General features: G+C 41.7%; 3 protein-coding genes across 3 annotated transcripts; 2 read left to right on the top strand and 1 right to left on the bottom strand.

Annotated features, from left to right (window-relative positions):
• The first annotated feature begins 216 nt into the window (after nucleotides 1–216).
• wrnip1 (WRN helicase interacting protein 1) lies at nucleotides 217–7,557 on the top strand. Its single transcript, XM_014412265.3, has 7 exons — nucleotides 217–897; nucleotides 2,278–2,472; nucleotides 3,273–3,511; nucleotides 4,005–4,222; nucleotides 5,463–5,618; nucleotides 6,567–6,646; nucleotides 6,752–7,557. The coding sequence occupies exons 1-7, from the start codon at nucleotides 256–258 to the stop codon at nucleotides 7,031–7,033; spliced, it is 1,812 nt and encodes a 603-aa protein (XP_014267751.3). The 5' UTR covers nucleotides 217–255; the 3' UTR covers nucleotides 7,034–7,557.
• Nucleotides 7,558–10,011: 2,454 nt separating this feature from the next.
• On the top strand, nucleotides 10,012–16,108 carry dhx30 (DEAH (Asp-Glu-Ala-His) box helicase 30). The gene is made up of 19 exons (XM_004542770.4): nucleotides 10,012–10,182; nucleotides 10,378–10,514; nucleotides 10,603–10,713; nucleotides 10,801–11,055; nucleotides 11,146–11,295; nucleotides 11,375–11,527; nucleotides 11,615–12,082; nucleotides 12,666–13,049; nucleotides 13,149–13,218; nucleotides 13,319–13,423; nucleotides 13,523–13,698; nucleotides 13,772–13,978; nucleotides 14,078–14,159; nucleotides 14,236–14,429; nucleotides 14,511–14,670; nucleotides 14,776–14,933; nucleotides 15,140–15,243; nucleotides 15,326–15,465; nucleotides 15,769–16,108. Exons 1-19 carry the CDS (start codon nucleotides 10,113–10,115, stop codon nucleotides 16,014–16,016), a joined length of 3,372 nt encoding a protein of 1,123 aa, XP_004542827.3. The 5' UTR covers nucleotides 10,012–10,112; the 3' UTR covers nucleotides 16,017–16,108.
• A 100-nt stretch (nucleotides 16,109–16,208) lies between these two features.
• LOC101481597 (alanine aminotransferase 1) lies at nucleotides 16,209–26,243 on the bottom strand. The gene is made up of 11 exons (XM_012916758.5): nucleotides 26,036–26,243; nucleotides 25,833–25,922; nucleotides 25,643–25,751; nucleotides 21,256–21,389; nucleotides 19,332–19,575; nucleotides 19,146–19,225; nucleotides 18,916–19,052; nucleotides 17,253–17,427; nucleotides 16,984–17,139; nucleotides 16,759–16,871; nucleotides 16,209–16,570 (listed from the first exon to the last, which is right to left on the bottom strand). Exons 1-11 carry the CDS (start codon nucleotides 26,108–26,110, stop codon nucleotides 16,480–16,482), a joined length of 1,404 nt encoding a protein of 467 aa, XP_012772212.3. The 5' UTR covers nucleotides 26,111–26,243; the 3' UTR covers nucleotides 16,209–16,479.
• Between the last annotated feature and the right edge of the window lie 1,317 nt (nucleotides 26,244–27,560).

The following is a 27,560-nucleotide window of genomic DNA, read 5'->3' as shown; positions in this document are numbered from 1 at the left end:
TTTTTTTTTTAAACCTATCGACACAATGTGCTTTCCTGGTGACGGACTGTCTAATCGGCACGTAAACGCACACAGGAACGTAATCCGAAAACTCGTCTAGAAAGGCAAAATGTTCATTAAAAATGTTTTTAAATCTACACACCACACCACAGCTGGTTAAAAAGAAAAAATTAATCATTAAAAATGAAAACGTCAAAAGGTCAACGCCTTGTTTTGGTCACGTGATCAAAGGTCCAACGTTTAGCGGGAACCAACATGGCGAACGAGAAGACAGCTGCAGCACCAGACTCGGTGCAATGTCCCGTTTGTCTTAAAGACTTCACGTCCGCCACAATCAACGGACATCTGGATATATGTCTGCTGAAAGGCGTTACCGACAGCAGCCCGTCCACAGCAGACGAGAGCGGACCTCCCGTAAAGAAATCCCGCACTGGTCCCGAGGCTATCATCAAACCTGCAGCCAGCTCCTCCTCCGTGGCCAGCGCGCAGTCACCGGGGATGTTTTCGCTGTTTCAGAGCAACAGGGGGAAACCTCCGGTCCAGACTGAACGGAACGGTTTGTTTGTCGGTAAACAAAGTCCTGGCAGTGCTGCCAGCAAGGGGGTGAAACGTTTACTGAACGAGGAGGCGGATCTTGGAGCGGCAGGTACAGAGACTTTGAGGAGTCAGCAGCCCGCGCCTGCATCCAGCGGGCAGGGCTTGAAAACGGCGAAACGTCTGTCACCGCGGACGTTGCTTGCAGTAGACAAACCTCTGGCGGAGGTGCTGAGACCAGAAACACTGGAGGAATACTTTGGGCAAAATAAAGTTGTAGGAGAGCAAAGTCTCTTCCGGCCACTTCTTGACTCCCAGGAAATACCGTCGCTGATCCTCTGGGGACCCCCGGGATGCGGAAAGGTGTGGAGGTGACCCAGTATGATGCTGCATCTCTCCCCAGCTTTGCTTAGTATTTTCCTGCTGTTTGATATGTGATGGTTAAAACACCTTATTGCCACTGATTCAGCTCCCCTCACTTTATTTGTGGGGGACAAATGAAAGGAAAAACCTGTATCCTTCACCCCTAAGATGATAACCGGGCGGTATTATTGGGTCAATTCCAAAGGTCACTATAAATCAATGCAAAGTATTTCGGCATGATCACGTTTTATGTCTTATTGTAAAGGAGGCGATGAGTTTCAAAATTAAGTGAATCACGTGCTGTGCTGTTTTGTCCTTGTCCTATGCCACGCTCTCCAAACACCAACCGAGATGACTAAAGTCAGACGTGTCGCATCATTCATTAAAGTTTTCCTTTAATTTGTCATTAATGATATGCAGATGATGACAATAAGTCATCATCTGCTCTCGGCAACTAGTACTCAGAATTGAAGATGCTTGAACCGACTGAGTTCTAATTTCTAAAAAAAAAAAGAAAATCAGGGATATTGAACAAAAACTTGTACTTTAAAAAATGTCATTATATAAAATTATCAAATGTTAATGTACAGTATAACCATATAAATATTTAACACTCTACCTCATCCATATAGTGCTTTAAAGGTGTTTTTTTAAATATAACTTATAAAGTTTCATCTATTCAGTGATTCTTAAAGCTCTACTCTGATTGTTCACACAAAAAATATTTTAATTTAAGAAGCTTTTATCAGTTTTCTTTTAGTAATATGGCAATTTTCTGTTGAATTAATAATCCACAAATTGCTGAAATTATTGTGGGTAAGAGAAAAAAAATTATTGTGATTAATTATTCGAGTGCAAATTTCTTATATTCTAATAATTACAGTCTCAGTTTTGGCATGAAACTTGGGGCTTGTCCATTTTGCACCTTTTTTCTTGTATGTTTTTAAATAATTATTGTCTAGATTAATGCTGAATATCCAATACAGTGGATTTAAGTGAATTTTCAGCTGTGGTACTCTTTGTTGTATTCAAGTAGAACTGTCGTGTTGAAAGAGTGAATGATGGCGTCTGTGGCTGCTCGGTTGGTGGTACAGCTTGTTAATGACTCCTTAGGCATGTTGAGCTGCCAGCGTGGCTCATTGAGCAGTCACTAGCCATTCCCAGACTTTGTCGGCATGCTTTTCTGACACTTTATCTCTTCTTTGACCCTCCTGTCGACTGCTTTGCCGCAGTCAGGTTTCCTCATTGAATAGACGAGTCACAAAATCAGCTCATTTAACTTGATTACACATCACAGAAACTTCTCGATGAAAGCTGCATTACATGTTCTGCCTGTGAGTTTACGTTAAATTACTCTCCATGTGGCTCGCTGTATTTCAGACCACTCTAGCCCACATCATTGCCAGCACCAGTAAGAAGAAGGGGACGGCTCGCTTTGTAACTCTGTCCGCCACCAGTACATCCACCAATGAGGTCAGAGAAGTGATAAAGCAAGCGCAAAACGAGCTCCGACTGTGCAAGAGGAAGACCATCCTGTTCATCGATGAAATTCACCGCTTCAATAAATCCCAACAGGTGAGGAGGTATTTTAGAGCAGAAAGTTGTACTCTGCTTGTTGCAAACTTTTTTTTTATGTTCTTCCCCCTGCTAATAAGATTGTATATCAGCACGAGTGTATATGTATGTATAAACAGCTTACGGGACCATCTTTATCCCTTCAAAAACAGCACGAGTTCTCCAGCTCATGTCTTTGATCTATTGGAAACATACATTTTTGGGGTTTCGACTGATAATAATAAGTAGAAACGATTTATTTACATTTTGTCTCCTAATTCATTGGTAACTAAATGGTTCATGTTTATGTTTTACAGAAATCTTAAATGGTTCTATCAATCAATATAATCCATTGTCCTTTATTTGCAGTAGTTTATTCAGAGGTCTGCTTCACTACTGGTACCAAATATTGCCAAAAGTATTCACTTGTCTGCCTTCAGATGCATATGAACTTGAGTAGCATCCTATTCTTAATCTATAGGGTTTAACATGATAACGACTCAGCCTTGCAGCTTTCACAAATGTTTGTAGAAGCAGTCTGCATGCCTATGTGCTTGAATTTATAGACTTGTGGCCATGGAAGGGATTAGAACACATGAATTCAATGCTTTGGATGGGTGACATCCAATTACTACTTTTGGCACTATACTGTATTTATTCTGAAAACTGAAGCTTTAAATTCTAGCATCCTGTGAAATCCTGTATTATGTGTAACAGTAATATAACAGCCATGTCTAATAGAAACAAGGATTGGTCCAGATCCTTATTGAATGCCCAGTAAAATTAGTCTCACTTGAATCTGTATGTGTTTGCGTCTGTAGGACACCTTCCTTCCACATGTGGAGTGTGGCACAGTCACTTTGATTGGAGCGACCACTGAGAATCCATCCTTCCAGGTGAATGCTGCCCTACTGAGCAGGTGCAAGGTGCTGGTTCTGGAGAAGCTGTCTGTGGAGGCGATGGGCTCGATCCTGAACAGAGCTGTGGCCACACTTGGGATCAGAATCCAGGGACAAGATTCGACAAACCCCAAATATGAAGACCAAACAGATGGACACAGGTAGGTTCCCACAAGCTCCTCGACTGTAGTGTCACACGTGACCAAAAACCTCACTATCTTTGTAATCCTCACATAGTGGGTATCGGAAGATGGAGCCACAGCAATAGTCTCAGCTTTGGTTTTGTTTGATAGTTTGACAGATGAGGTTCAGCACGAGCTATAATCACCTGTTAGCTGCCAGCCGATGATTGCATATAATCTACTATCTGTTTAAGGTAGATTACACAAATCCATCGTTTTAGTTAATTCTTTTTTTATGGGGGAAAATAAAAAACAACATTTTGACAAAACTGATGAAATCATTTTGCTGCCAGTCAGAGTGACTTATATCAAGATGTTTTTGAGATGAGTGCTGGTTAAAACGGAAGAGCATAAGACTGAGAATATTCATGATGAAAGGCATTTAAGCATTTATCTGTTTTTTATTTTTTCAATTTTATTCCATATTAAACAGTAGAGGCACTGATACAGTGTATATTTTTAATGTTTTTAGACCAAAGATTTACATTCAGCAAAAAGCCCTGGACACCATGGCCTACCTTTGTGATGGCGACGCAAGAGTCGGACTCAATAGTCTCCAGCTGGCTGTTCAGGCTCAGATGTCCAAAACAAACCTCTTAGCACCCGACGATTCTCCTCAAGAGATACTAGTGACAGAAGAGCATGTCAAAGAAGGTCTCCAAAGGTCCCACATTCTCTATGATAAAGCTGGTAAGCGCAGATGTACTCACATTGTCATTTTAGCATCGACGCTCCTTTCTTTTAAGTTCCTTTTATCAAAGCTGGTCTTTTGGGTGTCACTATGTGCAACTAGGCCTGAATAAATATTCCAGCTCATAACACTGTGACCCATGCTTGCATCATCCTCACCCTCTGTTTTCAATTGTATTTCCAATACTCTTACATGGAATCCTGTTTATGTGGAAAATGTTTTTGCAGGTGGGACCAAGAGGCAGAAATTACCGGCCTCTTGCCTCTAATTTCTTATTGAAACTGTTAATTTTTTACGTCTGTTTTGCTGGAAAACGTCACCAGAGGTCCTGGGATAACGGTTGTTTCAATAAAAGAAGAGGCTTTGTCTTTAAGGATGTGGGCAGCACTAGGCAGCACAAATCGCTCCACATTTTTTAAATTCCTCTCGGCAGCGTCATTTATAGCACTCGTCATGAGTACTTTCATGCTTTGAGCTTAACAGCTCTATCATATTACGCCCCAGTGTCTTTGATCACCGTTATATAACGGGGACAAACCTTATTTCTTGCGTTTCTTCGCCCCTGCTAGGTATTTAAGTGTGCTGTGTGTTTCTTGTGAGTGCAGTGCAGGTATTTTAGCTGAGCGTCAGAGCAGCGTGTGCTATTCGTTCATACCAGATTCATAAAACGAAGCGCTTTGAGACTTTTTTTTTTTTTTTTTATTGCATTCATAGCTAACTGATATTTTAATGTTTTTGCTCATTACAATAACTTATAAGGCCCACGTTTACCTATAATCAGTGCTTTTTTTTTAGTCTGCTGTAGTTTTAGCTGTTCTTATCACCTTTGCTCATCATGCACAGAACTCATTAGTCCTCCACACTGTCCTGTTACACAACACGCAGCTGTCCCAAAAGATGGAGATTTACTGTTCCCTGCTTCACTGGGAGATGAAGCCATCATTCAGCTTGATTAATGACTTTAATGGAGACGGTATTCATCTATTTTTGCCTGATCAGTCTTTGTTTTTTTAGATAAGGTCGTTTTTTTCAGTATGTAATGTCCTTCAATCTCTTGGTTTGAAAATTGCTGATGGAATGCCACCTGAAGAAAAATCTTCTTATCTGTTTGAAACATTTCGTGTGTGTGTGTGTGTGTGTGTGTGTGTGTGTGTGTGTGTGTGTGTGTGTGTGTGTGTGTGTGTGTGTGTGTGTGTGTGTGTGTGTGTGTGTGTGTGTGTGTGTGTGTGTTACTTAAAGGTGAAGAGCATTACAACTGCATATCAGCGTTACATAAGTCTATGAGAGGCTCCCATGAGAATGCGTCTCTATACTGGCTGGGCCGTATGCTTGAGGGTGGCGAGGATCCACTCTACGTGGCTCGCAGATTGGTCCGCTTTGCCAGTGAAGATGTGGGTAGGTGAATTTAATTATTGCATTATCTCACCTCTACATTTATATATATATATTTATATATTTTAGAATTTTCCAGCTGCAATCATCCGGTGTGTATTGACCTTTTTTTTTTCCCCTGGCACAAAGGGTTAATAAATAGCAAGAAAATCAAAATACACACAGAAAAAAAAAGATACGGGCACTGCTATCAGCCCAATAATTTTTTTAAACATTATCAGTTCATCCCTAAGTTAAAGGCTTCTTACACTTTTTTCCAGTTTTTCTTCTCTACAATCCTAACCACATTTGGCTTTATTATGTCAGTAGAGCTATTTATACTTTTTTATTGTACAATTTTAAGACAAAATAAGGCAATTTTGAATTTGGTGGCAACAATATGTCTCAGAAAAGTTGGGACATGGCAACAAAAGGCTGGAAAAGTAAGAGGTACTACAAAGAAACAGCTGGAGGAACATGTTGCAACTAATTAGTGTAATTGGCAATATTACAGCAACAAGATTAGATATAAAAAAGCATCTTAGAGAAGCAGAGAGTTTCTCAGAAGTAAAGCGCAGAGGTTCAGCAATCTGCCAAAAACTGCATCTACAAATTGTTAAAAAAATGAACTAATTTTCCTCAATGTAACAAAGACTTTAAATATCTCATCATCTATAGTACATAACATTATCAAAAGATTGATGATTAAAGAAATCTCTGTGCATAATGGAGAAGGCTGAAAATCAACATCAGATTCCCGTGATGCTGCATTAAAACCGGGCACGCCGTTGTCATGGAAACCACAGCACGAGCTCAGGAACACTTCTATAAATCGCTGTCTGCGAAAATAGTTCAGAAACTACTGACTGGACTGAAATGCCAGAGAGAGAGAGGAAGCTTGACAAAGTAGTCATAATGTTTTTTTAAAAAGTGCTTCTTATTCTGCAGCGTTGCATCCTTCTTGTCTTTCAGGTATGGCAGATCCCGCCGCTCTTACTCAGACTGTTTCTGCCTTCCAAGCCTGTCATTTCATTGGGATGCCTGAATGTGAGGTAAGCTCAGTGGACCAATCAGTGACTGGAAGTCTCCTGTTTTGTCAACCCTAAAGTTGTCTTCACCTCAGTTTTCTTCCTTTTGTTTCATCTGCTGATCAACAGGTGATCCTCGCTCAGTGTGTGGTCTATCTGGCACGAGCACCCAAGTCTGTTTCGATCTACAAGGCCTATGATAATGTGAAGACCTGTTTGAGAAGCCACAAAGGTCCCCTGCCTCCCGTCCCCTTGCACCTCCGCAATGCCCCAACCAGGCTTATGAAACAGCTGGGATACTCGAAAGGCTACAAATACAACCCAGCCTTCAGCGACCCCGTAGAGCAGGAGTACTTACCTGAGGAGCTGCAAGGAATCAACTTCTTCACCTGGAAGCCCTCAGACTCATGAGTACTTTTGTAAAAACAAAAAACACAAAAGTAAACACAGCAAATTTATTTTCTCCACATAAGTTATATCCACTCAGCTCTGCTTCACTGCATATTATTCTGTAGTTGTCCAGCTACCCTGCTGTACTGACACACTGAACCACAGTTTGAAAACCACTGCTGTCATGTTCTTTAAAACTGAGGCTGCTACAAGGACCAGTTAAGGCTTATTATATAAGCTGTGTATTTACGCTGGCAGTTAAGATTTTTTGTTTGTGTCACAAACTTGTTAATTACAAAGGTTAGAAAAAAATAATAAAAAACTGCACTCATTCTATAAACGGTCATTTCTCATGTTATAGTTTTTACATTTGCTTTGTAGTTATACAAATAGATCAATGACACAGTAACTAAATACACCCAACTCACCTTTGTATTTTCATAATGCTAATTCAGACTTTTTAAAACTGTCCATGTTTGGATTTATCTTTGTAAAACATGTATATATTGTTTAAAATGAATAAATGCATTTCCTTATTTGTTCAATCCTGCATGTTTCTTATAATGTGTAGATGCTTAAAGGAAATGCAAGTCAGACATAATACAAACATTTTATTATACACTTTAATGTTCAGTTTCTTCACATGTTATGAAGTCTAAATCAGTTTTGGGCCGTTGTCTGCAAAGAAACATCACCAGAGTTTGTACCTGTCTCGGAGAGAATTTTCTTTACAGGGCAGTGAAACAGATTCCTGTCATCGACTTCCTGATTTGTTCTTTTTCACATATGAAATATGAATATGAAATATTCCAGATAAAACAAAATTTAATGTCAGATAAAGATAACCCAGGTAAATACAGAATGCAGTTTTTAAATAATTTAAGGGAATAAAGCTATACAACCCTACCTGGCCCTGTGTGAAAAGGTAAATGGCCCACTTAAATTATGAATTAACTTAGAAAACAGAGTTCAATTTCACTAACCACACACTGACCTGATTACTGCCAGGCCTGTTGAATCAAAAAGATTACTTTAACAGAACCTGTATAACAAAGTGAAGTATGCTTAAAGATCATGCCACGATCTAAAGAAACTCGAGAACAAATGAGAAACTGTTAAGTTTCCAGATTGATACAAGTGGATGACATCTATCTGTCTGTAAAGGTTACGTCACATCTAAGGCTTTGGGACTCCAGAGAGTAGACAGCCTACCAAAATTACTCCCAAGAATACATCAGCACCTCATCCAGATCACAAATGAACGCAGGACAACATCTAAAAAACAGCAGGCTTCACTTGCCTCAGTTAAGGTCAGAGTTCATGATTCAATAATAAGAAAGAGGCCAGGCAAAAATGGCATCCATGGGGGAGTTCAAAGGTTAAAACCACTACTGGCCTCCAGAGTCACCCTGAACCGTAACACATACACTGAACAGTTTATTTTGCAAAAATATAACAAAGTTCTGTTGTTGTTTTTCACATGGCATGCTGACTTGCTTTCACCTCCTGCACAGACCATTGTTGTCTTTACTGAACCACCCCACCAGTCACTTTAACTGCAGACGCTGTGATCCACCACCTGCTGTGGTGTAGCAGGGGGCTAAAGATCACAACACCAATCAAATCGAATGCATAATAACTGAGTATTTAGAATTTAACAAAGATGTGCCACACTTGACAATAGCAGTGGGTCTTACTGTAGAGACGACCCCACCCTGTGATGTAGCAGGGCTGGTTGTGGGTGAGAGTAGCATCAGGCAAGCCAGCTGAACCTCATCCCTGATAGTGGTTCTCTTCTCCAGTTTTAGTAGGGCAATGTCATTCCTGTGAACAAGGATGAGGAAAAAAATAGACTGTGTCATTGTTTTCCTACAAGTTAAAGAGTAGAAAGCAACACCATATCCACACGACACACAGTTCCATTTGGGGTGTATGAATTTTTCAATGATAATGAACTATTCAGGTCCCTCCTCTTTGTTCATGTCATGCTCAGCAAGAACCACCCTGTATGTGTAGAAACTGGAATTGAAACGAAAAAGGCTTTCAGTTCATGTTTATGACACTTTTTTTAGTATTCAAAATGGCTGCTTATATGTGATCTGGCCACGAAAACACCAAGAACAAATTCGCTCTTCTGTGATGCAGTGTGCTGCTGTCAAGACCCAGTTAGGTGCAATTATTGTCCCTCCACAAGTGGGTTAGAAGGACCGCAAAGAAACCTGAAAGTAAAGGAAAACTTTGATTGATTTGGATCAGAAATCACATTCACAAGGCTCAGATCCTTCAGCGTTAGCAGCAAGATGCTCTATATGTTTTATCAGTCTGCTGTTGCAAGAACCGTCTTCTTTGCTGTAGCATGCTGGAGTCCAGGCATCAAGGCAAAGGACACAAACAGACTGTACAAACTCATCTGGAAGGCAGAGTCTGTTTTTGGCATGAAGCTCGCCACCCTGGAGGAGGTGAACAGTGACAGAATGCTGGCAAGACTGCTGGCAATCATGGACAATGACTCCCACCCCTCCATAACACACTGGACAATCTGAAGAGCAGTTTCAGTAATGGGTTCCTTCAACTTTGCTATCTGAGGGAACGTTACAGGAGGTTGTTCCTTCCTGTTGCTATCAGACTCTTTAATTTATCCCCGTGGGTCACTTTTGTGCACCACAACATATATTTTCACACATACTTGTCCTATTATATTTATATGTATATTTATATTTATACCTATATCTCTATATTTATCTATATGTCTTAATGTTTATTTATTAATATCGCCGTTTCTACACTCATTTTGTATGAGTGCTTGATGTTTGTTGTATATCTGCTGCTATGACAACTCAATTTCCCTCTGGGATTAATAAAGTTTTTCTGATTCTTATTCTGATCTGCTCATGTTTTTACGAGGCGCTCTAAAAGATGCAGTTATACTCCCTGCCACAAGAGGGCGTTTCATGAAAACAGCTTGTAGAGGAGCCGAAGAAGAAACTTTAATTTAAAGATGGCGCTACCCGGTGTTTTACTCGTGCGTTTGAGAGCGCTATGCAACATTGGCAAATGCGTTCACAGTGGCTGTAAAACGGCGTCTGACTTGAGTAAAGAAATGCGGTGGTATGGGACCAAATCTCCAAGCTTTCAGATGAATGCGACATCTTATTTCCAGAGTAAACGAGGTGAGTGAAGATGCCGGTTAGCTAACGGGTGACAGCTCGCCAGCAGCGGCGCTAAAAACTCAAGGGCACGTCATTTAAAAGGTTATGGTTTGTGCTTGTATTTCGCAGTCTTGCTTCTTTTATCTCATATTTGGACTCCCATGTATCCACTGCCGACAGTCACCTTTTACAATTTTTATTATATTTACTATTTAGTCGATAGCAGACGCCACCTCCTGAAGGAGTTTCCAGATCCTAAAAGCCTCCTGCACAACACCATCTCACGGTCACTGGGAGTCAGCGACCTCTCTCAGCTCATCCAGTACAGTTGCATGGAACATGCTGGTGTTAAGGTCAGAGCGAGACAGCATTATTGCTTTCACTGTACATGTGACAAAATCCGTTGATGGTGTTAAGCTTTGTGTTGTGGCTCCTCTGTAGAAGGCCACTGTCACGCTGCAGTGGCCCTGCAAGATAGAAGAGGAGGGTTACGGCTCAAAGAAGAGCGAGGCAGAGCAATTTGCAGCAGCTGCCGCTTGTCAGAAGCTCAGAGTAAGCTGAAAACCAGCATGTGAGTTTGCAGTATATGATATGTCTCTTTCTCCCCTCTCACCGTTCTTTGATTGTGTTTGTTTACAGGAAATGGGTGTGATAGGGCCAAACAACCAGCTCCCCAGGAGGAGAGCTGGCCGAGGGAGAGGAGGGCTGCATACACCTCTTCATGATAATGAGGATAATTCCTGGACAGGTGATATCTACAGAGGCAGAGCAAATGACCGGGCACCTGCTAAAGAGGATGACTCCAATGTGTCAGAAGCTCTTTCCTTGTTTCCACAACCTAAATCTCTGTTGAATAGGGTTATCCAGGTGGCCACATCGTCCAACAATATCTGGGTTTGTAGTTCACTTTGTTTTGGGCGGTAACAATCTATCCTCTTTAAACTCAATGTGCATTGTAAGCTACCATGTGACTTATTACTGCAGGAGCTACTGCAGTTCAGAACAACAGGAGGGAAGCTAAAGACGTGTGAACTGACTCTGCTCTGGCCCGAGGAGATGACATTCACAGCCAAAGCAGGCAGCCGGGCGGCAGCAGAGGCGAGAGCTGCTGCACTTGCCTGCATGAAGCTAAAGGTGAGTATTTGTCGAGAACTACTGTATCTTAACAAGTCAAGATTGTACTTAATATATGCATCTCACCTGCTGGTTACAGGAATTGGAGCTGCTGGATAAGGACAACAACCCACTGACACATGCCAAGTATCATCGAGAAAAGGTGAGGGAGGCTGGAGAGAGGGAGAGGCGCCCACTTCCATTGGAGATTCCAAAATATCTGGAGCAAAGCGTGAGAGAGTACCTCACCCAGGTGAGTCTTGGTACAAGGAGGATTAGTGGTGTTTGACTGAGTTTTGACAAAAATGTAAGTTTCTGAGTTTGCGCATTTTTCTAACAGTACCCAGTGACAACAGAGGTACAGAAACTATGGGAAGAGGAAGAGGCAAAAGAACAGCAGACAATAAACCGGAATGATGAGGAAGAGGAGGATTTTATAACAGATGCCATCACAGGCAGGCCGTACAGGCCTCTTTCTGAATCTGAGGCTCAGCAGCTCAGCATCCACCTGCAGGAGAGATGGAACAGAGCGAACCCCGAACTGAGCCTCGAGCTCCCGGTCGACGCCCACCGTCAGCGTGTGATCTCAGCTGTGCAGGCCTCCAGGGTAGTTGTGATTGCTGGAGAAACAGGATGTGGCAAGACAACTCGGGTCCCTCGTTTTCTGCTGGAGGATCGCGTGAGAGGGGGCAGCGGGGCTGAGTGCAACATCTTGGTAACCCAGCCTCGCCGGATCAGTGCTGTGTCGGTGGCCCACCGTGTTGCTCAGGAGATGGGTCCAGCTCTGAAACAGTCTGTAGGATATCAGGTTAGGACAGCTGCATAGATTATACAATATCTTAGTTGAACACAAAACGATTTGTTTTGATTTCTCTAATAAGAGAAATGTATTTGCACAACTTCAAAACTTCGTCTTGTGCTTTTAAAACTTTTTATTCAGTAAACGTATTTGAAATTCCTCTCGGCAAAGCTGTTTTAGGGCTCACACAACAAAGTGCTCTAACTTTAATTTCAGTCATCACCGGGACACAAAATTATGTCATAGGTGTTTTTGTTATTTTTGATTTTATGAAGCTATCTAGATTACAGTAAAATGTTTGATCTGCCTGCACCTCTCTCTAGAAAACTTGAGCGTTGCAGCTCATGCAATGACTACAGATTTATATTAAAGTTCTAATTTTTGAGGGCCTTCCTCATATCTATTGTTTTTAACTATTTTCTGACATAAAGAGTAAAAAGTAGAATAAAATAAACTGGCAGTTTTCTCATTCTACCACATTGGTTTTGTAACTGAACCCTTGAATTGTGGCTGGTAGCATCGCAAGGATATGAAGGGTTGAGTAATCTTTTCCATAGTAATGCATAATATTTGTATTATCTTTCTCCTGTAGGTGAGACTCGAGAGCCGACTCCCAGAGCACAGTGGAGGAGCGTTGCTCTTCCTCACAGTGGGTGTCCTGCTGAGGAAGCTGCAGTCAAACCCAACCCTGAAGGGAATCAGCCACGTGGTGGTTGACGAGGTCCACGAGAGAGACATAAACACAGACCTGCTGCTGGCTCTGCTGCGCACAAGCCTGAATGAGAACCCTGACCTGAGGGTCGTTCTCATGAGTGCCACTGGGGACAACCAGAGGCTGGCACAGTACTTTGGCGGCTGCCCGATCGTAAAGGTGCCAGGGTTCATGCACCCAGTACGAGACAAGTACCTGGAAGATGTACTAAAAGAGATGGGGCGTCGGTCTCAGGTCCCAGAAAGGGCGAAGACGGACAAAGAGGTGGAACTCACATCTGCCACATTTTTGTTTTTCACACATTTTCTTTTTCTTTTTCTTTTTTTTCCAAACTGATGAGTTGCTCTGCGTCTTCTTGTTTAGAACGATGCCACACCGGATCTCGATTTAGTCGCTGATGTCATCGAACACATTGACAGATGTGGAGAACCAGGTGCCTATTTTACCAAGCTGTTAATTCACTTTAAATAATAGTGTTTGAAATTTTGGGCAGAGTCATATTTTACAACAACTCCTCTCCCCTCGTTCTACAGGTGCAGTGCTGTGTTTCCTCCCGGGATGGCAGGACATAAAGGCTGTTCAAGAGAAGCTCGAGGAAAAACCGCGCTTCTCCTCTGGCTCCCAGATGATCCTGCCCTGTAAGTAAGGCGATGGATTTCCAGAGGCCAAAAAGGAGGCCTCTGGAAAAAGGTTCCCCACCTATAACCAGTTTATAATTGGTTCTGCTTTTCTTTTAGTGCACTCAAGTTTATCAGTGGCTGACCAGCAGGCTGTGTTCCAGCGCCCCCAAGTGGGACAAAGAAAGATTGTCCTGGCCACAAACATTGCTGAGACCTCAGTTACAATAGATGACATTGTTCACGTGGTGGATGCAGGAACTCACAAAGAACAGAATTATGACCCAAGGACTAAGGTTAGTATTGACATTTGATTTTATTCCAGGAAAATGTCAGCAAAAGTAATCTCATTTATTTATTTCGCCCCAGGTGTCCTGTCTGGATACAGTTTGGATTTCCCGTTCAAATGTTACACAAAGAAAAGGGAGAGCAGGCCGGTGTCAGCCGGGACAGTCCTACCACCTTTTCTCAAGAAAACAGCTGGAATCCATGCCTCCCTTTCCCATCCCTGAGATCCTGCGCATCCCACTTGAGAGTTTAGTAGTGCAGGCTAAAATCCACAGTCCAAACTCAAAGGTACAGGAATAATTTTTTCCCTGTTCTTTCTTGTATCTGTATTTACATTTTTCTTCTATTTTATATTTATTAATGGCTTATCATTTTTGGTGCTTGTAGGCTGTAGATTTCTTATCCCAAGTATTGGACAGCCCAGAGCCAGAGTCTGTGAGAGACGCTGTCCGTAATCTACAAGATATAGGTAAGCGCGTCTTTACTCATCTTTGCTCGTCTTTACTTGTCTTTACTCGTCATTTTGATGCACTTTTGTTTTGCAGGAGTCCTGGACAGGACCGAAACACTGACTCCATTAGGGGATCGTGTCGCCTGCATGTCATGTGACCCACGGCTGGGCAAAATATTAGTCCTGAGTAGCATGTTTAGATGTGTTATGCCTATGTTGTCTGTAGCTGCCTGTCTCACTAGAGACCCTTTCCACAACAGCTTGCAGAACAGAGCACTAGTCAACAAGGTGAGATGTCTTCACCATAATAAATTTTGCCATATTTTTGTTTGCTAAGCTGTTACTGAGTCGTCTGCTTTGTTTGTTCAGGCCAAAGAGGCTCTGAGTGGCTCAAGCTACAGTGACTATCTGGTGGTCAGTAGAGCTGTTCTGGGCTGGAGGAAAGTTCAGCACGACGGCAACCGAGAGGACAGGGATGACTTTCTGGAGAGACACACCCTGTCCAAGGCCAGCCTTCGTTTTATAAACGGTCAGTCTTTTACACCCTGTCTCAGTCCACTTTTGGAAGTTAAAAATCCCTGCCCTCTTGTTTTTTGCTAAATTCAAATATTTCTGTCATCTGATCCTATTGCAGGTCTTATATCTCAGTTCAGTGATAATCTGCATGATGCCGGGCTTGTTTCTCATCCCAGTGACTGCCAGCGTTACACCTCTCTCTACAATGAGCACAGCAACCAGGATGAGCTGCTTAAAGCTGTGCTGCTGGCTGGGCTGTATCCCAACCTCATTCAGGTACATGGCAGCTACCCAGACTGACTTTCATTGCCTATATCCTGCTATAATCCCCCCCAGGGACTCATAAACTCATAACAGTGATGTAACGGTTCTATAAATCTACTTGAGCTTTTCTAGGTTAAAGCTGTATAGGTGTTTGTGTTGAATCTGACATTGCATTGCATTTAAATTAGACCTGGTTTGTTTTGTTCTTTTGTTTTTAGGTGAAGAAAGGTGTTGTGACTAAAGGAGGACGCTTTCGTCCCAACAGCATTTCTTTGCGAACACTCAGTGGGCCAGTGCTGCTTCACCGCTCCTCAGTGAACCGGTCAGAGCATGCCCTAAATATTGAGTTGCATCACAAACAGACTTGATGTGCATGTAAAGTTTGTTTTCATTTTATATTGTAGTGGGAAAGAAGACCTCCCTAGTCGGTGGTTGACATTCTTCAGTGCCATCAAGTCCAACGGGAATGTTTTCATCAGAGACTCTTCTACAGTCCATCCACTCGCTCTGTTGCTGCTTACAGACTGCGATATCACAGAGATGGGTAAGATGTTTTCTGCTCTCCCTAAAGAATGCATTTGTAGCACAGGTTGGAGGATGGTAATCTGACTGAAGTCCGTTGTTTGTGCACGTCTCTGATCAGCTGAAAATCTTGTTGGTTTAGATGTGTTCAAGTGCTGACTAATGCTTTTGGACTGTTATGGAGTGCTACAGTAAAAATGAAATTATTTCAACTGTGCAAGTCTGTCTACATGTTTGTAGTTTGCATTTTAGACAAGCACCAAAAATGAAATCATCCCTCTGCATTAGCAGACTTGAATACTACTCTTCTTTTTCTTGTGACCAGTGCATGGCGACAAAATAGAAGTATCATTTTCTGGACGATCTCTGGTGCGCTGTGAGCTGCAGGTTGAGACGTGGGAGCTGCTCTGGGAGCTACGCACTTCCATTCAGACCATGCTGCACCGAAACCTCAACAGCCCCAGTAACACAAACGCTTCTCAAGATGGAAAGCTCATCTCTTTACTAGTACAGCTGCTGAACAATACAGATTCAAACCCTCTTGTTCACAGCAGTGACAGTGAGGTGGATTGATAAGACTGAGGGTTTTCTACATGTCTGCTGGCTCAGACAGATTAAGTGGCTAATGATTTGCTGTTTTGACATCACTTTTTTCTTTTTTCTTTTTTTTTTTTTTCCCCCCCTATTTTAGTGCTGGATTCCATTGTGAAAGCACGGAATTTATCAGGAACTCTTTAAAGAACACACTACTACTTTTTTTTTAAATTTTTTTTTTTTTTTTAAATTTAATTTTTAATGATTGCTGATGTAAGGCCTCATTTGAATTTGGAACTTGTAATAGACGGTTAGTTGCTTTCTGAAAAGCTGAAGCTGTATCTTACTCTAATGGGTAGTGACAAAAGATGGCTGACCAAAGATTGTATGCAATAAATGTCATATTTATTAAAATCAACATCGCTGTTTCAAAAATTGGCTTGATTTTCTATATAGAGTTATGGGATAACAGAAAAAAGAAACTCCAATGGGAACTTTGTCTTTAAGAAAAATCCTTCATAAATGTCATGTGGAAGCTGCTCAGGCGTCTCAGTAATTCCTCCATGACGTCCTGAGGGACCGCGATGCAAAATCTGCAGAGACAAAAAAAAAAAAAGACTTTGAGACTTGGACCATGAAATGAATCCATCTGCAGTCTAAACACAGACTTCTTTTAACAATAGAAATTATTTTTTGTTTTATACCAAAAATAAAATTGCTTTATATAATATCTATAATTTCCTAATGTTGTACTTTGAAGAGTGCCCGACTTGTGTTGTACCTGATGTGGTAGGTGCCCTCCTTTTGTCCGTACTCCCAACCAGGACCGGTAAACACTCCACCTTCTTCTAGCAGTCTCGTACAGTAGAATGTGTCTGGCTGCAGTCCTAATTCCTGAAATATCCAAGGAAAACAACAAACACATTTCAGGAAAATGAACCAGGAGAAAGTTCAAAGGGCTTCAACACAGATTATGTAATACATCCTCTTGCATTTCTGCTGTAACCTTGGCTTTCTGAATAGCTTTTGGTGTGAGGTGCAGTCTGGGGAACGCAAACAATCCTCCTTCAATGGGTGGGCAGCTGAATCCCGGTAGGCTGTTGACAACCTCGTGGACTTTCTTCACGCTATGAACCAGCACAGTCCTGATCTGCTCAATTTCCTGCAGAAGACATCAGCTTGTAGAAAATGGCAAATTCTTTATCAAAAACAGCTACAGCGCTACATGTAGTTGGTCATCCTCAGCTAAACAAGAGTACAGTTCTCAGGTCCAACCTGTTTATAGAGCAGGTACGAGGGGTCTCCTGGCTTTGGAGGGTCCGTCATCAGATCCAGGGCAATCTGACCTAAAACTGGTGAACAAGAATCTTTGGAGAACAGCGTGTGGATGTATTTCATGACAGCAGGATCCAGATTTACCAGCTCGACATATCCAGCACGGAGACCACACCTAATGAAAGAGACTTGCATGTAGAAACAACAAAAATGTAGCTGTTCTGGAGCTTTGCTTCTCATGATCACTCTCAGTGGATGACCAGTTTATCACTGAATTTCATTGTTTTGTTTTGTTTTTTTCATTTCACACTATTCCTACCAACCCTCTGCACGCCCTTCTTTACGACATCCTATGAAGATTTCTTCTTTACTTCTTGCCTGCCAGCTCAAGGGGACTGGTACATCAAAGCTCAGGTTGAGCAGGTTGGAGACATAGTTTGAGACCGAGATGGTTTGGACATGTGCAGAGGAAGGATAGTGGATATACTGGACACACAACCTTCCTTTTCACTCTTGCCATGAAATGCATCCCTATCCTCTCCACCCTGCTTGCACTCTTAAAAATATCACTGCTACACCTGTGATACTTTTAAGTTCCGCATTTTAGCTTGTATAAGAAGTGTTTAAACTTACAATGAGACTCTGGTCAATGATCTCTTTGTTCATACCAGTCTAAAGAAAATGTCCAAAGCTATTTTAGCACACTTGGCACTAATTTGCATGAATTTCAAAAAGACATTTCTACAATTAACACCGAAAATATATGTTAAACACAAAAGTGTAATTGTCACGATGCAAGTTGTGCAATGCAATCAACTTTGGAAGATTTTACCTGACAGCCATAAAAGACTGACAGACAACATGGGCACCCAAGTTTGTGAATGTGATAACTCGAGAACAAACTGATGTAGGAGTTTTAAATTACATCATAGGTGTATCTACTAGAAGGCTGAGAGGTGCCACTAACTGCCGCCAGTATCAGGGTAACCATTGCACTGGTTAGCATATTAACTTGGCTGCAAGGAGGTTCAGGGGTCAAACCTGCTGACCAGCTGGAGTCTCTCCCTGTGCATATGTGGGATTTGTCCAGGTTATCTGGCAACCTTTCAGAGTCCAAAGATTGCATGTTAGGTTAATTGGTGACTTTAAGTGTGAATGTGTTTATAAATGACTGTCTCTCTGTGCTGGTCCAATAACAGCCTGCCAGCCTGACTAGGGTGTATCTCACGCAGTGATGCTAAGGTACCCAAAAATCTCCTCAGAACTTGTTTTTTTTTTTTCACTAGTATATCCAGTGTTCAGATTTCTCTTCTGAAAAAAGCATAAACTGTAGAGAGTAGCTTATGTCACATTTGTGTTTTTCAAGATAAGATTTCTTAAAACTCAACAATACAGAGAAATAATATTTGTAATGCAGTTAACAAACTTGAGAAGTTTGGTGTATAAGTTTTTAAAAATCCTGATCATCTTTGTAGTTGTGCAAATAATGCACAATAGCACTTATAAGTATCAGTGAGCAAACTAACGTCTTCATCTTTTTGATCTTGTAGTGAGATTGCTTATTTGACTGCTTTATTTCTTTAAATTTCAGTTTAATTTTTGCCTCAAGCTTTGTGAGAATCATCCATTACAAACCAGATACATATCTGGACTGAACACATACTCTCCCGAGAAGCCTTTGGACACTGAGTGAAAGGACGCCAGCTCCACTCTGCCTGAGAAAGGAGGCCCCATCTCGCTCACAGCCCTTTTGTAGGAGACAAACTCACAGTTTTCCCCATAAACACAGTCCTGATAGAGCTGCAATGCAACATGTAAACATCCATAAGTTCCTTTATACAGATGCATTTGGTTTTTAAAATATGCTTGCATGGATGATAATAGCTTCTTCACCTCATCAACCAGAAGAAAGAGCCTCTTTTCCCAAGCAAACCGGATCACCTCTAGCACTGATTTTTGACTCTGAACATAACCTACAGGCAGTGTGGCATAAAAACAAGTAAGGGTATAATATTCATCCTGTAACACAAAGAACAAACACTTACAGTAGATGATCCCCACACTGGCTGGAATAAATACCTGCTGGATTTCCGGGGTTGATGACGTACAGAGCCACAGGATTACAGACTCCCTTTGCAGATTCGTGCGCTCGCTGCAGCTCTTCCACCTGCAGCGCCCATCCCTGCTCCTCACTCAGGTAATAAGGGACGGCGACTGCACCCAACTGCGTTATGGACAACACGGTTTTGTTGTGGCATGGCACTGGAATCAACACACCTGTTCTTGGTGAAGCCTCACGGTTCACTAAGACATTGAGAATGTTCTAGAAAGCACAGAAAAGAGAGATTGTGATGATCCATTAGAAAGCACATACACATGGCCTTATGGCCTCTGACAGTGAACTCATCTCTGTGCTTGTCCTGGTAGACCTTAGTGCAGCGTTCAATACTGTTGACCATAATATCCTATTAGAGCGATTAGAACATGCTGTAGGTATTACAGGTACTGCACTGCAGTGGTTTGTATCATATCTATCTAATAGACTCCAATTTGTGCATGTAAATGGAGAGTCCTCTTCACACACTGAGGTTAATTATGGAGTTCCACAGGGTTCAGTGCTAGGACCAATTCTGTTTACATTATACACGCTTCCCTTAGGCAGCATCATTAGAAGACATAGCATACATTTTCACTGCTATGCAGATGACACCCAGCTCTATCTGTCCATGAAGCCAGATAACACACACCAATTAGTTAAACTGCAGGAATGTCTTAAAGACATAAAGACCTGGATGGCCGCTAACTTTCTGCTTCTTAATTCAGATAAAACTGAGGTTATTGTACTCGGCCCTGAAAAGCTTAGAAATATGGTATCTAACCAGATTCTTACTCTGGATGGCATTACCTTGGCCTCCAGTAACGCTGTGAGGAACCTTGGAGTCATTTTTGACCAGGATATGTCCTTCAACGCACATATTAAACAAATATGTAAGACTGCGTTCTTCCATTTGCGCAACATCTCTAAAATTAGAAATATCCTGTCTCAGAGTGACGCTGAAAAACTAGTTCATGCATTTAGTACTTCCAGGCTGGACTACTGTAATTCATTATTATCAGGATGTCCAAAAAACTCACTGAAAAGCCTTCAGCTAATCCAAAATGCTGCAGCAAGAGTCCTGACAGGGACTAGAAAGAGAGAGCATATTTCTCTTGTTTTGGCTTCCCTTCATTGGCTTCCTGTTAAATCCAGAATTGAATTCAAAATCCTGCTCCTCACATACAAGGTCTTAAATAATCAGGCCCCATCTTATCTTAATGACCTTGTAGCACCATATCACCCTATTAGAGCACTTCGCTCTCACTCTGCAGGCCTACTTGCTGTTCCTAGAGTATTTAAAAGTAGAATGGGAGGGAGAGCCTTCAGTTTTCAGGCCCCTCTTCTGTGGAACCAGCTTCCAGTTTGGATTCGGGAGACAGACACTATCTCTACTTTTAAGATTAGGCTTAAAACTTTCCTTTTTGCTAAAGCATATAGTTAGGGCTGGACCAGGTGACCCTGAATCCTCCCTTAGTTATGCTGCAATAGACGTAGGCTGCCGGGGGATTCCCATGATGCATTGAGTTTTTCCTTTCCAGTCACCTTTCTCGCTCACTATGTATTAACAGACCTCTCTGCATTGAATCATATCTGTTATTAACCTCTGTCTCTCTTCCACAGCATGTCTTTTATCCTGTCTTCCTTCTCTCACCCCAACCGGTCGCAGCAGATGGCCGCCCCTCCCTGAGCCTGGTTCTGCCGGAGGTTTCTTCCTGTTAAAAGGGAGTTTTTCCTTCCCACTGTTGCCAAAGTGCTTGCTCATAGGGGGTCATATGATTGTTGGGTTTTTCTCTGTATCTATGAAGCGCCTTGAGGCAACTTATGTTGTGATTTGGCGCTATATAAATAAAATTGAATTGAATTGAATTGAACATGTATGCAGGATGTCGGTAATCATGGAGTTACCGAGATTGACCACTGTGAGCCAGGGCTGATGTAAATGTTCTCGGGGTGAGATGGAATTCCTCCGTCTCGTCTCTTTATGAATTCAGAGATGCTGTGGATGATTTCTGGTATGCCAGGTGTAGCAGAATATGAACCTGAAGAGATTGAAAACAGACTTTAACTCACATAAAACACACCAACAACTTGATCCTGCAAAACAAAGCAGACTTTCGGTATTATTATTTCTGCCTAGATTTGAATTCATAAAATGGCTTTTTTAAACCATTTTATAAGACATATACATTTCATTGTATTTATAATGTTTGTCTATATGAGCCTATAGTTCATTAAACACTATATTGGAATAATTTTTCTTTTTTATTATTGCTTCCTGCTTCTCGTATAGAGACTTTTATGTATATAATAAGCATAGATGCCAGAGTCTCGTCTCTTTATGAATTCAGAGATGCTGTGGATGATTTCTGGTATCCCAGGTGCAGCAGAATATGAACCTGAAGAGATTGAAAACAGACTTTAACTCACATACATTGGGGGCGATCGTGGCTCAAGAGTTGGCAGTTTGTCTTGTAATCGGAAGGTTGCCGGTTCGAGCCCCAGCTTGGACAGTCTTGGTTGTTGTGTCCTCAGTGTTGGGGAGTAACGGAATACATGTACCGCCGTTACGTATTTAAAATACAAAATATGAGTAACTATATTCCGTTACCGTTTAAAAAGGTGGTATTTAGAATACAGTTACTTTGTTGAAATAAATGGATTACACGGCGGTACTTCCCTATTTCATATTGTGGCGGGTCAGGACTGTTTGGGTTTTGTTTGACAGCTATGTTCTGTTGTTCCAGGCGGCAGCGTTACGGTTGCCATGGTTACAGGGTGACGCTCTCTCTGCTGTTTCCTGGGTGAGAGAGCGCCTTTTTGTTGTTGTGCTAAGCTAATAGGCAGAATGCTACAGGTACAGGGAGTGGAGAATTATTAGGCAAATGAGTATTTTGTCAACATCTTCCTCTTCATGCATGTTGTCTTACTCCAAGCTGTATAGGCTTGAAAGCCTACTACCAATTAAGCATATTAGGTGATGTGCATCTCTGTAATGAGAAGGGGTGTGGTCTAATGACATCAACACCCTATATCAGGTGTGCATAATTATTAGGCAACGTCCTTTCCTTTGGCAAAATGGGTCAAAAGAAGGACTTGACAGGCTCAGAAAAGTCAAAAATAGTGAGATATCTTGCAGAGGGATGCAGCAGTCTCAAATTTGCAAAGCTTCTGAAGCGTGATCATCGAACAATCAAGCGTTTCATTCAAAATAGTCAACAGGGTCGCAAGAAGCGTGTGGAAAAACCAAGGCGCCAAATAACTGCCCATGAACTGAGAAAAGTCAAGCGTGCAGCTGCCAAGATGCCACTTGCCACCAGTTTGGCCATATTTAAGAGCTGCAACATCACTGGAGTGCCCAAAAGCACAAGGTGTGCAATACTCAGAGACATGGACAAGGTAAGAAAGGCTGAAAGACGACCACCACTGAACAAGACACACAAGCTGAAACGTCAAGACTGGGCCAAGAAATATCTCAAGACTGGTTTTTCTAAGGTTTTATGGACTGATGAAATGAGAGTGAGTCTTGATGGGCCAGATGGATGGGCCCGTGGCTGGATTGGTAAAGGGCAGAGAGCTCCAGTCCGACTCAGACGCCAGCAAGGTGGAGGTGGAGTACTGGTTTGGGCTGGTATCATCAAAGATGAGCTTGTGGGGCCTTTTCGGGTTGAGGATGGAGTCAAGCTCAACTCCCAGTCCTACTGCCAGTTTCTGGAAGACACCTTCTTCAAGCAGTGGTACAGGAAGAAGTCTGCATCCTTCAAGAAAAACATGATTTTCATGCAGGACAATGCTCCATCACACGCGTCCAAGTACTCCACAGCGTGGCTGGCAAGAAAGGGTATAAAAGAAGAAAAACTAATGACATGGCCACCTTGTTCACCTGATCTGAACCCCATTGAGAACCTGTGGTCCATCATCAAATGTGAGATTTACAAGGAGGGAAAACAGTACACCTCTCTGAACAGTGTCTGGGAGGCTGTGGTTGCTGCTGCACGCAATGTTGATGGTGAACAGATCAAAACACTGACAGAATCCATGGATGGCAGGCTTTTGAGTGTCCTTGCAAAGAAAGGTGGCTATATTGGTCGCTGATTTGTTTTTGTTTTGTTTTTGAATGTCAGAAATGTATATTTGTGAATGTGGAGATGTTATATTGGTTTCACTGGTAAAAATAAATAATTGAAATTGGTATATATTTGTTTTTTGTTAAGTTGCCTAATAATTATGCACAGTAATAGTCACCTGCACACACAGATATCCCCCTAAAATAGCTAAAACTAAAAACAAACTAAAAACTACTTCCAAAAACATTCAGCTTTGATATTAATGAGTTTTTTGGGTTCATTGAGAACATGGTTGTTGTTCAATAATAAAATTATTCCTCAAAAATACAACTTTCCTAATAATTCTGCACTCCCTGTATAGCTCTAAAGAATGTAGCATCATGGGCAGTGTAGTCCGTGCTGCAGGGAGAATGGACTGCCATACACGTTATGTGTCTGTGAGCGAGGGAGGGAGAAAAAGGAAAAGTACGAGTTGTCATTGAGGAAAAACGGGAGTTGGAAGCATGTAAATATAATAACAACCACTGCAGCCAAGAAGAGTGCCTGACGAGCCCAGTTGTAAGTAAGCTATTAAGACTCGACTGTACACCGTGTTCGTGTTTTCCTCCAAAAACAACAAGTTCCGTTGGAGCAGCCTTTCAACGCCTCTCTCTGTCTCTCGCAAGCAAAGTTGACCCACACAACAAAGTAAAGCTATTTTTCGGCTACGAGCCCGACACAAACCTGACGTATTAGCCAGAGGTCTCTTTACTACGGTTCAGAGCCGCGAACCTTCAGTAACAGTAATAAATCACAGCAATAGTACATTCACGTAGTTGTAAACAGCATGATAATATATTAAGTAATCCAAAGTATTCAGAATACGTTACTCTCATTGAGTAACGTAACGGAATACGTTACAGAATACATTTTGGGGCATGTAATCTGTAATCTGTAATGGAATACATTTAACCTTCCCAACACTGTGTGTCCTTGGGCAAGACACTTCACCTACCGCCTACTGGTGTTGGCCAGAGGGGCCGATGTGCGATATGGCAGCCTCGCTTCTGTCAGTCTGCCCCAGGGCAGCTGTGGCTACAACTGTAGCTGCCTCCACCAGTGTATGAATGTGAGAGTGAATGAATAGTGGAATTGTAAAGCGCTTTGAGGGTCTCGAAAAGCGCTATATAAATGCAATCCATTATTATTATTATTATTATAAAACACACCTACAACTTGATCTGGCAAAACAAAGCAGACTTTTTGTATTTGTATTTCTGCCTAGATTTGAATTCATAAAATGGCTTTTTAAAAATGTTTTATAAGACATATACATTTCATTGTATTTATAATGTTTGTCTATATGAGCCTATAGTTTATTAAACACTTCTATTATTACATATGCTTCCTGTATAGAGACTTTTATGTATATGATAAACATGGAAGCCAGAGTATGACAGTATTTCTGCGCAGTTTATTTGTAATCTGTGGAGACCTGTTACTGTTGTTTTAAGTGAATCACTGAAAGTAAGATATTCTCACCCAACTTTATGAATTAAAAAACTTTTTTAAAAGAATTCTTGCAAACCTCATTTTTTATACATAAACAGCTACCTTATTTTATTTTAGATTTGAATTGAATTTAGATTTTTTTTTCTATTGCACACAGTGGGCGAAACGCATTTCAGTGCTGTGTATGTCCTGTACATTGCAGAACTGACAATAAAGTTTGATTTGACTTGTTTGATTGTAGTAACCCTAAGAACCTTAAAGGTATTCTCCAGTTCCATTTTTACCAGTTGAAGCTCTCTAGATCTGTATCTGTAGATAGTTTTGATGCCATCTGCCCTGTTTTGGGGGTTTTAGTCTTTTGCTATTTCTGCCACCACACGGTTACTGCAGATAAAGCCTTTTGGCAGGGGCATGGTCTCTGGCCTGCTGCAGCGGAGAAAACGTCACAGTGAGCTCATGGGGCGGTGCTGAGGCGGGGAGAATAGGTGCGCAGGTGCATCAATTGACTGTGTGTCTGCTTTTTGTCAGGGAAAGCTAGCTGGGAAGGTGTGGCAGCGAGATGGGGTGCCTGTGTCCGGAGCCAAGGGCCGAAACCACAGTAGTAGTTGTCACACAATCTTTATTGTGTGACAACTACTACTGTGGTAGGTGGAGTTTATGCGCTCCACCTTGGGGGTCCTGCACTACAAGCATTTTCATTTTTTTCCACGTCATTAGACCGCATACGTTGCCCTCACCTACACTCCCTCCAACACATCTCCCCAGCTCCTCCTGGGCCCTCTGTCTTACATCAAGTGGCAGATTGCTGCTGTTGATAAGCGGCGGGTAAACACACGCTGCAAGAACCTGTGAAAAAGCGCAACACGGGCAATCCTTACTCAAAGGAAACGTAATGAGTTTACACAGTGTGTAAAGGTCCAAGTTTACCTGTCTGACAAATGTCAGAGGTTTCATTCCTGCCCTGTGTAAATCACCCTGGAAGACATCGATCACTTCTTTGTAGGGTCTTCTTACTCCCTGTAGAAGAGGAATTGAAAGCAAAGGTTAAAGATATTACAACAAAGACAGCATGACTAACTCTGGTTTATGCTTCCTTTATTACAACTCTGTGTAAACATAGTTTTTCTTGCCTGTCTGAGCTCGTTCTTGATCTGGTTTGCTCGTCTTGCCAGGGCTCCATACTCTAACTGCTTCATGTTCCACATGTTTGGATGGATGTCCTGCTACGCAGATATTACTGTAACCTTCTTTACTTTGTTCAGACCAACAGAAGTGTGGAGGAGGTGAGCTGAGTCTTTTCTTCCTTCACGGCTTGATGTGAGAAGAATCATTTACCAAAGGATTTGTTTTTTAGTCAGATGTGCACAGAATTAGGCAATATGTGCCTTATTAACAGACCCTGTGCTGGAAGGACAGACTTCTTGAATTGACTCCAGTGCACAATTCGATGCTTTACTTCTGCATTGTGTATAAACTTTTGGTCATGACCATGCATGACAGAGCCCATTAAAGTATCTTCTCTTAGTGCCTCTGTGTGCGATCTGTCAGTCTTATTTAGAGAGAAGTTTTAAACAAATAATTATGATTTGTTTTTATTTATTTATTTATGTATTTATTTAGACCTCCATAAATAGGAATAAACAACTTATGTGCCATGTGGTATGTGCCATTGAACAGCTTTCATTATGGCACAAAGGTTAGAAGGAGGTTAATACTTTCCTTAGAAGAAAATGTCTAAGAAAGACTCTCCCTCTCTGCTGTTCAAGGTTATCAGTGCTTGTACGTTCATCTACGTTTGCAGTACCACGCAGAAGTTTTGATCCACCCTCATTTCTTTATATTTTGCTCACAAAATGAAAAAATAAGTGCATCAATTTATTGAAATGTGAAAATATACATGGAAATACAGAATACAAGGTAAAATTGAGCTTTTATAGTTCAAATGTGCTTGAAAGTCGATATTGTGTTTGACCACCTTTATTCTTCAGCACAGTCTGACATCTCTTAGCCAAGCTTTCTGATCATTTCTTTAAGTAGTCTTAAGGAATAGTTCTTCCTTCTTGAAGAACATCCAAAGCTCTTCTTTGAATGTTGGCTTCCTTTTTGTTCTGTTCTAAGTCAAGATGATCCCACACTGCTTCAATAAATGTTGAGGTCCGGGCTCTTGGCAGGCTGATCCATGACTGTCAGTGCTCCATTGTGTGGTATGCTTTTACTGCATTGGCAGTGTATTTGGGATCACTGCCATGCTGAAAAACGAAACCCTTGGAAATCAGATGTTTTAGAAATAGTGTTTCATGGATGATCAAAATCTGGTGGTACTGTTCTGCATTAATAATTCTATCAATTTTGACATGATTCCCACTGGCTGAAATGCGGACCCCAGACAAAACCCAAAACATCCTCCACTGTGTTTTACAGATGGCTGTAGACACTCACTGTTGTACATCTTCACTGATTTTCTCTGTATACGTTGATAATTTGAACTACACGTTTCAGTTTGGATTCATTACTCCATCAGATCAGTTCATGTGAAATGTGGCATACCTCAGCCACAAAGAGGAGAAAACATCTTTCCCTTCATTAACAATGGCTTCTTGACAGCCACTCCTCCACTGAGACCATATCCGATGAGGTTTCAGTGAACAGCATGAA

Source organism: Maylandia zebra, linkage group LG18 (assembly GCF_041146795.1).
Source record: "Maylandia zebra isolate NMK-2024a linkage group LG18, Mzebra_GT3a, whole genome shotgun sequence".
NCBI classification, from domain to species: Eukaryota; Metazoa; Chordata; class Actinopteri; order Cichliformes; family Cichlidae; genus Maylandia; species Maylandia zebra.
The sequence above is the reverse complement of the archived record's forward strand: the minus strand, read 5'-3'. Positions and strand labels throughout refer to the sequence as shown.